The sequence below is a fragment of the Scyliorhinus torazame genome, chromosome 4 (assembly GCF_047496885.1).
Source record: "Scyliorhinus torazame isolate Kashiwa2021f chromosome 4, sScyTor2.1, whole genome shotgun sequence".
Lineage (NCBI taxonomy): Eukaryota > Metazoa > Chordata > Chondrichthyes > Carcharhiniformes > Scyliorhinidae > Scyliorhinus > Scyliorhinus torazame.
In genome coordinates, this window is record NC_092710.1 from 275902296 (window position 1) to 275912804 (window position 10509).

The following is a 10509-nucleotide window of genomic DNA, read 5'->3' on the forward strand; positions in this document are numbered from 1 at the left end:
TGCTTCTAAATTTATAGTTGAGTACCTTTTGCACAAATTATTAGCATTATTAACTATTTAAGTTGTTACATCCTTCACATTAAGGATAAATAAGGAGCTTCTCAGTACCGTTAACAACTTTTAACTCTCTGTCGAGCCTAATTCAAAGATTTAAATGTTCTTTCCATAAACACTCCTCAACCACCATATACTGTGTGGATAGGCTCTTTGAATATTGTTTCAAATTCCTCAACGGGTAACAAGCATGTCATTTGATAGGTGAAACCGACCACTTTAGAACACATTTCTCAAGTCAAAAACTATCAAAATGATCCCTAAAAGTATTGTATTTCTTTGCTTACAGCATCCAAACCACTATTTCCATTGCAGTCTTTTATTTGGGGTGCGATTCAGTGGCCTTGACACACCCGACAAGACCGTTGAATCTTATGAGAGGCATGTCGCAAGATTTGCAATGCTCGATACGTCTCATGAGAACCAAAAGAATCTCATGAAACGCCATGATCTGGATCTCGGCCTCCCTGGGCGTGACCCAGATCTGCATATTTAAATAAGCTGCACGGCTCATTTAAATATACATTCATCGGATTCTTCCGCCACCCAGGACTCAACAGCCGTATCTGAGAGACCTCGCCAGAATGCCGTTTAGTATTGGTCCTGTCATGTGAGAATACCTTTAAGAAATGGGTGTTTATAAATGGGTGTGCATATAAGTATCTGTAGTGAGAGTACATTTAAGAAATGGTTGTTTATTATTGCAGTGATGTCAGAGAGCGGGTGGAGCTGGGCTGTCTGTCAGTTTTTTTACTTTTGTTTTAGGCTGTTTGCTGCAGGGTGTGTTTTAGTTTCGTTTTCAGAGCTGGATAGCTGCAGTCACAGCCAGAAGGTGTATGAATCTCTCTCTGTAATCTAAAGACTGTAAATCGATCCTGGTGATTTAAAACTAATAACAGTAGTGACTTTAACCTGATGTACTTCTGGTAAATGGTGTTTTAAGTCTTATGGATGTTAAAAGGAAAGCTTAAAGGATTACTTAGTGTTGTATTCTTTGGGGGTTGTATTTGAATTAATGGTTGCTAAGATGTTCACTATGTTTTAAAAAGGTTAACTTGAGTTCATAGAATAAACATTGTTTTGCTTGAAAAAATACTTTTCCATTTCTGCTGTACCACACCTGTAGAGTGGGCCGTGTGCTCCCCAGACCACAATCTATTAAAAGTTGTGGGTCAGGTGAACTTCATGATACAGTTTGGGGTTCTCTAAACCCTGGCCCATAACAGTCCACACAAACGTGGACCAGGCGTAACGGCACCGGAGGGTGGGAGAGAGTCTCCCAGGCCGTGGCAGTGCCAGGGTAACACCCTGACCACCCCGGGGCCTCCAGTGGCCTTGGGGATTCCCCCAGATGTCGTTATGCCTGGTCCATGTCAGTGTCAACCAGTGCTAATCGGTGCCATGACAAGGTCTCCCAGGTACAGACGTTCGTTCCCAGGCCTTGGAAGAATCAGGCGTCCAGCGAGGGAGAGAACCAGATTGTGATGTCTCGTTTGTTCTCGCGAGCCATTCCGAAGTTCGCAAATCTCGTGAGAGGCCTCTCGAATAATTTAACGGCCATGTTGCATCACCAAGTCAGGCATGGCAAGGCCATTTGATCGCACTCCTGGTAAAATCCTGGTTTCCTGCACAATTAGCCTGTGCTTTCCACTTCGACCTGTCACTGTAATATTGTTTGTTCTTTATTTCAAAACATTCCTCTGTCTCCAGATGTATTTGTAACTTCACGTTCTGTTTCGGTTATTTCAACATAAATTCAAGGTTTGAGGGAGAGAAGAAAATAAATGATGTAAAAATATTTAATTTAACATCTGTACATAAGATTTAAACAACATTGTTTTCTCTTGTTAAAAGTATTGTTCTCTTAACACAGGTGCAGTTCCATGTTACAATAGGCCATACTGCTTACTCCCTGTACATTGATTGCCCTTTCCCAAGATGGATGCACTGGGCACTGATAGCATATGCTGTTTCCTTCATCATCCTCTTCGTCAACTTTTATTACCAGACCTACAGGGAGCCAAAGAAAGAGTCCATAAGGAATGGAAAAATATTTGTGAATGGCAATGAAATGGCTAACGGAATAATCAAATCAGAAAACAGGCTAGTGATAGAAAATGGGAAAAAGAAGAAGAAAGGAAAAGCAAAGCGTGAATAAGATACATGGGCAAGGTGTAAAATATAAGATTGTGTTTTGGAGCCAAATACTCTTGAGTCAGCAAAAGATGACCGCATGTAATTCCAGCTGGCTCTGAACCAATCTATTGTATCCTTTGCCACCATTGTAATTTATTGTATTTACTTTGTAAATGAAATTTGTGATCAATACATTAGTATTGACATGGAGATGGACAAGAAAACTCACTATTAAATAAATTGCACTGAACAAGTTTTATGAAAGAGGAATTTGGTTATTACCCTTTTTCAAAACCATATCTTAATGTGAATATTTTTGATGTTTATTTATGTTTCTGTTTCAGTGAACTCTTGCTGTATAGTTTTTCACTTTAGCACTACCTCTGTTTTAATGCTGCTTTTTTATGGCTTCATTTTCTACCGTATGCAAGCATATTGGTGTATCCTGTGTTGTCAGTCCAGGTATCTACAAATCCAATGCTAGTTTTGGTTGCAGATTATCATGAAAGTGGAAGTGGCTAACGTTCAGTAATGCTGATGGCAAAAGTCCTAAGATACTAGTGGTAGAGTGGCAATTCCAATCACTTTCTGGACCCATGTAAACAGACGAGTAGTTTTAGTTACATTAAAACTTTTAACTCCACTTTTTAACAGATCTTAAGTCTGAAGTGACTTTTTGCAGCTGATCATTTTGTTTCATTGATTTTATGCAAAACAAATTACCAAAAGTAATGAACCTTTCCAACATTACCCCCACCACTCACCCTGCCAATCATCCCTGATCTTAAGTTACTGATACTAGTGTTATGATCGCAGCTGTATCCTACCCGGCACAATATTCATTTGGTTTCTTTGCATGAACCTGGGCAACAAATATTAGTTGCATATTTGACCTTTGAGGAGGAGGTGGAATCAACATTAAGGCTAATCCTGCCTTGGCTTTGCTCCACATACATATCTTCTTCAGCAACACTCCAGGACAGGAAGTAACAAGATGATTTTCCCCCTCTAAGGAGACTGAAGCCAAATTAAGTCTTCTGACTGGTGTTGCTGCGGCTGAGCTTAGTTTATTCAACATACACCAGGAACAAAACTAGACCTGACATTATGGCTCGGTTATCAATCCACGTTTAACTACCAAACTAAAGGTCAGCACGGTGGCGCAGTGGGTTAGCCCTGCTGCCTCACGGCGCCGAGGTCCCAGGTTTGATCCCGGCCCCAGGTCACTGTCCGTGTGGAGTTTGCATATTCTCTGTGTTTGCCCCCACAACCCAAAAAATGTGCAGGGTAGGTGAATTGGCCATGCTAAATTACCCCTTAATTGGAAGAAAATGAATTGGATACTCTAAATTTATTTTTCGGGAAAAAGACTACCATACCAAACTACTGGGGCAACCTGTGAATGTAGCTTTTAAGTTGGCAATCATAAAATCACACCGTCCAATTTATATTGAATATAAGTAATTGAATTAATCTTTGTTCACATCTTTAGACTATGGAGTTCCACAGTGAATTGCCCATTCTTCTTAATTATTTGTACACCCTGCAGTTTGTACCAGAAGAGAGTGCTATAGAAAAGTGTTCCAAAATATATTTTCATCTGGAAAAAATGGAATAACAGGCATGCGTATGTGGCTGGGGCAACAACAAAAAAAAGGAGCCATTGCAATCAGTTTTCAAAACATGAACGATTTTTATTTGTAAAAAAAAAGCATTTTAAAATAAAATTATATACATTTTAAGAAATTAAGTCACACCTTTTCAGGTCATAGCCGTCTAGGTTTAGTGGAGCAGTAGCTGAATGGGAGTTGCACTGGTTGTAAGCAATTACAAGGGCACGGTAAAATTCTTCAGTTATGACAAAAGAAAGCAACAGACTATACATTTTAAAAGATGCAAATATACAATATTAGCTTGGAGCTGATTGCAACAACCGTGTTTCAGGTTGACAGATTTATTGCTCAGAGGATGAGTCAAGCCAGTTTCTTAACCAGAGCAGGATGACCTAATTTAAGTAAAACTTTCATTCCCCCCCCCCCCCCCCCCTTCCCCCCGGATGACTGTGTAGCTACAAAGTGTCCTTTGTTTGCAGCAAAGTGTTCTTTGAAGAGGAGCTTACAAATTCATTGTATGTCGTACAAAGAAGAAATCATCCTTTGTGATTATTGCAGTAGATAAGGGGTGAGATTCTCTGGCCTTCCTGCATGGCATGTTTCTCGGTAGCTGGAGATGACCTGCTGTTGGCTGGCGGCTGGATCTTCTGGTCCTGCCACTGTCAATAGGATTTCCTATTGAATCTACCCCACACCACCGGGAAACCCATGGCGGGGGTCCACCATCGGCTGGACCGAAGGTGGCCTGAACCACCAGAAGACCTTGCCCAAGGTGTTTCCGTTTGTTGATGTGATATCTATTTTTAAAAAATTATTTACAGCACAGAAGGAGGCCATTCGGCTGATCGTGTCTACACCGGCTCCCAATAGAGCTACCTACCTAGGTAGTCCCATTCCCAAGCCCGATCTCCGTAGCCCTCTAATCACTTTCAAATATATAGTTTTTTTCTCTTTTCTAACCAAGTCCATTTTATTCTGTTTTCACTCCGATATTTCTTTGCAACCCTTCTTCACACTCTCATTCAAATCTGGCACTTATTCGGGTGGTTTAACAGATTTAGTCCCTAATAAGCTTATGGGCAGAGATAGTCCAATCACCAACCCCTCTGCAGTTATAATCGATCAATGTCATAGAGTGCACTAGCAGTAAGTGTCAAAAACTCGTGTTGTCCACTGAATGGACCTGCAACTGGATAAAGCTCCCATATAAAATTGGAACAATACATTTACAAACATCTCCAAAAGATGATTTGAAGGCTATAGTCTTGGATTTTTGACACAAATGACTGAATTACATTTGTGGACTTGTGAGCATCAAATATGCATTTATACAATGAGTACTATAAAATTCTGATCCAGTGGTTAAACCTCATCTAAACATCTGGTACTAGTAATGAAACGGTAGAAAACTTTTTTTTTTCCAGTTAATGTACAAGGAGTACAAAATATTCCTCCTAATAATTCTACATGTTTATGAAAAAACCTTTGTGAGATACTATTATGACGACCCAGATTTTATGGATGGATTTGATTTGAGTGGCATAACGGGGCCAATGTTGTTTGTTCTTTTGAAGGCTAGAAATGGTTACACTTTGGGCGGGTTGTCTAAACAGGATAATGCATCTTTAAGTTTCTTAATTCAGTGGCTGCTGATGTGGGTGAGAAGACTTGGATAAGCTTCAGAAGCATCTTGCCTCGGTTTAATTTTACTCCTGATTAAGTTAATGACATCATAATTGACATCAGTGTGTCATTCTACTGAGTCGCAGAAGACTAATCTTACTGGTAATAGCTTTAGACTTTCGTACCTGGGTCACCTTATGAAAGTGAACCCCCAATCAAAACTTCTAGTTCTAGAGCAAGAACTAGGCTAGTTAAGAAAGGATTTAAAAAAAAAATGTTTCCAATTAAGGGGCAATTTAGCGTGGCCAATCCATCTTTTAGATTGAGGGGGTGAAACCGATGCAGGCACAGGGAGAATGTGCAAACTCCACATGGACAGTGATCCGGATTGGACCCGGGTCCTCGGTGCTGTGAGGCAGCAGTGCTAACTACTGTGCCACCTTGCCGCCCTGTTCAGAAAGGATTTTGTTGAATACTAATTATTACGGATGTAAGCTAATTGAATGTGAACTAATCCTTAAAAGTGCATCACTGACAAGTGTATCCTGCTATATATTTGTTTAATTTTCAGTAATATTGTGTGCACTTGAAATCATTTATTTGGCTATTGATTTCATTTGGATTTTTATGTGTCAGTCTGTAACTGATGTGACCCCCAATGCTTTTTCTGGCTGTTATTGTTGATATTTATATATATTTTTGTGTGCTCGGGGGATGTTGCATAATGCATTTAATGTACAGATCCTGAGAAAATATAACTATATAATACTATTTAATTTCATTTAAAATACTAGATTTGAAAGTAAAGTACTTTCTACATTTTTTTCAGCATTAAGATATTTGAAAGCTATGCAGGGAGTCTGGCTCCTAAATGCACCATTACATAACCAGTTATTTCCATGAATTAAATGCTAATTTGAAAGACTCTTAGTGCGTAACAGTTGTCAGTTAATCAAATGAGTTTAAAAGATTTTTGGGGACAACTAAACTGATGGCTTGTTTGGGAAACAGTTCGGATCATATACTATAATTGGACTTTCAGTGATAATTAGTTTAGAGAATTAACCTAGATCACCAAAGTTTGAAAATGTTGAATCAACATTTTTAACAAGATTTCGGTCCCTGAAAATGGTGGTAGAAGCCTGGACTAATAGCTGCAGCTCAAATGTTTTTAAATGTTAGGTGTGGGTTCTCCTTCCCGTCTATAATTTTCAGTTTATTTGAAATGCTTTTAAAAGGCACAAAACCCAAACAGATGCACAAAAAATGTAATTAAGTATCCTCTGCATCTTGCAGGAGTTTTTTTTCGCTTAATGCTACTTTCTTTGGATCTGCTTTTAAACAAATTAACACATTTGCTTGGTAGTATAGATCTTGAATATTGCTGAAAAGAGAGGTATGTTGCCAAAGCTTTTCGTTTTGCTTTCAACGGGACAAGAATGCCAAATTTCAAATGATCATACAATTTACCATAAAGAAGAAAAAAATACTGATTAGCTGAGGAATTTGGAGAAAGTAGCGAGAAACTACAGTCTCCCCAAACCCCTGGATAATCCAAAAATGTGCAAGGCTTGAACATAATCCTTTTGTTTGCAGAGAACAGGACCTTGAGTATGACTAAATTGCTTCTGGCAAAGGTAAATTAGCCATGTTATGAGCTAGATTGATCATAAATTGGTTGCTGGTGTAGCAGTTAGCACTCAGGATTGTTCAGGGATTGTTCAGCAAGTGCTGCGGATTGTGGAATCACATCTAACAGTAGATATTTTGTTTTGGATTCTACAATCATGGGCTGGTTGTGCAGAATACCAATGAAACATGCTCATTCAGCCAATCGTTCGGACGTAAGGCTTGCATACCTGGCATTGTATTGGCACTGAAATTCATTCATAACATTGCTCAATTGTGTGGTAGGCAGACAATTGTTCATAATAGACTGAGTACTATACTCAACCAGAATGAGCTTGCAAAACCCAAAACAGATCATCTACTAGATGTAATTATGTAACTAGGCAGTACTTTCTGAATAAACCTGAGTGCACTAATAGATACACTAAAAACAATTTAAATAATCAGTCAAGCTCAACACGGTTCCGTTACGCTTGCTCCAAGTGACATAGATTAATGCACAGACCCGCTCTCTGCAACCAGAACAAATATGTTCAAGCCTTGCACCTTTTAAAAATTACCTGGGAGTTTATCGTACACTTTCTTCATGACAACGCCTTGGCCAATCAGAGTTGACTTGCCAACCATTCAGCACCTTTTTCTCCTGTATTCAATTGTTGTGATTCTTAATTTGGCATTATTGTGTTTGTCCTGATGAATTCAGGACTAAAGCTTTGGCAACATGTTTCTTCAGCAATTTTCAAATTGTGTTAAGAAATTTGTTATTCTATTTATTAATATTAATGATTTATTTTCTGGATATCTGAAATGCAAGAAATGTTTTATCATTTGTATTATACTACAGTACTCTATCTTCACGCTTCTGTTAACAATGATATCTGTCAAATGGCATTGCACTGTTCACTAATTAATTTTAAATAACTTTAATATAGGAAATGTTGATGTATTGATTTTCTCATTTAAAAATAACATAGTTCATTCTAAGATGCATGAGCTGCCACATTTTAAACACAATTATTCATAGTATAGTTAACAGATTGTCTGTTCACGTATGTGCATCTTATCTTTTGGTGGTAACCATTAAGCTATTAAACAAAAATAGTATAGGATTAATGGCTGCAGTTTTTTTATGCACTACAGTATTTTGTGGATAGTACTGATGGGTTTCAGATGACAGTTATAAACCAGCATCAGTTTGTCTGCTGAAACTGATACTGTTGTCACTGAAGGGCACATTTAGGACAAGTATCGAGAACTATTTCTTCATACAGAACATGATCAACAGCCAGAATAGGTTATCGGAAATGACAATGGAGACTGGGAGATTGTACAGATTAAATGAGAGGATGAAATCAAATGAGCTGAAGGGATTCCTCATTCAAATCAATCTGTAATTATTGCTCAGCGGCCAATGTTCTCTTGTGAAATAACAAATGAATAACCAGAGTATAGAAATTTAATTCCATATATGTTACCCAGTACAAGTGCTTGACTGCTTAGTTCCCAACTTGGAGGTCACTGAGAACATTTTTTTTGCCTCTATTGGGTGAGCAGCAAAATCAAAGGCAAAATCTGTCAACCTGTATTGACTACCTAATACCACAGAACAGCACTGAAAGAAATCATTGAGGTGTCTTCTAGCCCAGTGCATGGTATTTGATAGAATACATGCCTGTTGTGCTTTAATGTTCTGTTGCAGTGTTGCAATTTTCATTCAGATGAGTACATAGCCAAGATGATGTGTATTCAAGGAAATTATACCAGTTAAGATCAACTTTCTCGATACTCTATCACCTATTATTTTTAATCATAATCTTGTATCTGGCTTTTCTGCAGTGTGTAGTTTACCAAGGGGTTCCATACAACCTAACTTCAGTTGCTGATCAGAACTCAAGTCCAGAGGTATATAAAAAATCAACAAAAATAGAAAATGCTGGAAATATTCAGCAGACCAGGAGAGAAATTGGAATGGCCATGGGCCTGAAACATTACTTCTATTTCTCTTAGCACAATTCCTGCCTGATCTGCTGAGGATTTCCAGCAGTTTCTGTTTTTATTTCAGATTTTCAGCAAATATTTTACTTTTGTATCCAGAGTTGTACTGTCACTTTTCCACTGTTGTGAAACAAAAATGCCTGTGGTAATACAAATGTAAAAGTATAACAGCACCTTTAATTATTTTATTTATTACATAAAACATGCACCTGGTTTATATTTTTTTCTGACATTTTTACACTGATATTTTACCTATGTTTATTTTGCACAAACAGAATTGTATCCAGTTCGTTAGCTGACTTGCAACGGTAATTTCTACGTAACTTCAAAATAAATCTGAATTAAGTTAAGCAATCTAAGAGCAGACATGTTGAGTAGATATTAGTGGCATGCTGGTATTAATAATATAGAAATGAAATTGCTGGCCGTTTTATGATTTATTTCTAGTTTACACTTTATTTATGTTCATTTCTAATTTACACTTTTTATGGTACTATTTTAAATTTGCAACTTGGAAAGTGTTGTTACTTATGGAGTATTACTACATGGAATATAATGTTTCAATATATCACGCATGTGTTAGAAATAAGTTAATTAAATGTTGTCAGTATAAATAAGCTATTGATGTAGACCAATTGGTGCATGAACTTGGCTGTAACTTTGCTGCTAGTTACCCAAGGTTCAAATATGGGTAACTCAACTTATGCTGATTTACTATGTTCAGAGTGCAGGGTTGTCTCATCTATGAAAAGTGGATGTTTCACCACCTCAATTTTTTCCTCCATTTTGATTGAAAATTTATAATATGTTGGATGTAGACAATATACACTTTTAGGTGCATGGTACCCACTTTGTAAAGAATTTGGGGAGAATCCTGAGATGCTTGATGGAGTTTCATGAAGATCTAAGTTTGGCTTGGTGTGTATTGACTTGGTTCTTTTGTGTTGTTCCCTCCCAATACACATCAATTGAGTAATTTCACTGTTAAAAATGAATACGTTTGCATAAATATGTAAACTTGAAAGTGTGCAGTATTATAAAGATTAAGTTCAAGAACTGGCACGTTTATGTAATAATGTACACCATCTTTCTGTAGTTCTGTACATAAACACTGCTGCAATTGCTGTGGAAATAAAATAGAATACTACTTATGTTTGGCTTCTACATAATTCATTCTCGGTGCAAAATAGCCACTGTTATTTGAGATGACACAAACTTGTGCCAGAGGATATGTTTCAGACAGGACTTGTCACAGAAGATGTCAAATGCAAAGCATTTTTTTTTTAAAATTTGTTTTTATTCAAAATTTTAAAATAATTTTTACAAACCACTACAAAAAGAAAACAACAAAAAGCATAGTAATAATTAAGAAAACAACTTAACAAATTAGCAAAACAAGGTGGGGTATCTGCCCGTTACAAATAAAAATAAAATCTATCCACCACCCAGCAGCCCCCCC

General features: G+C 37.5%; 1 protein-coding gene across 2 annotated transcripts in view; it reads left to right on the forward strand.

The window, feature by feature from the left end:
• Window positions 1-10201, forward strand: part of elovl4a (ELOVL fatty acid elongase 4a) — an 86252-nt gene extending 76051 nt beyond the window's left edge. For both annotated transcript variants that reach the window (XM_072499812.1, XM_072499813.1), the window contains one exon: window positions 1928-10201. In XM_072499812.1, coding sequence (XP_072355913.1) covers window positions 1928-2212 — 285 coding nt within the window. In that variant the 3' untranslated portion in view covers window positions 2213-10201. The remainder of the gene's footprint in view (window positions 1-1927) is intronic.
• Window positions 10202-10509: the final 308 nt, after the last annotated feature.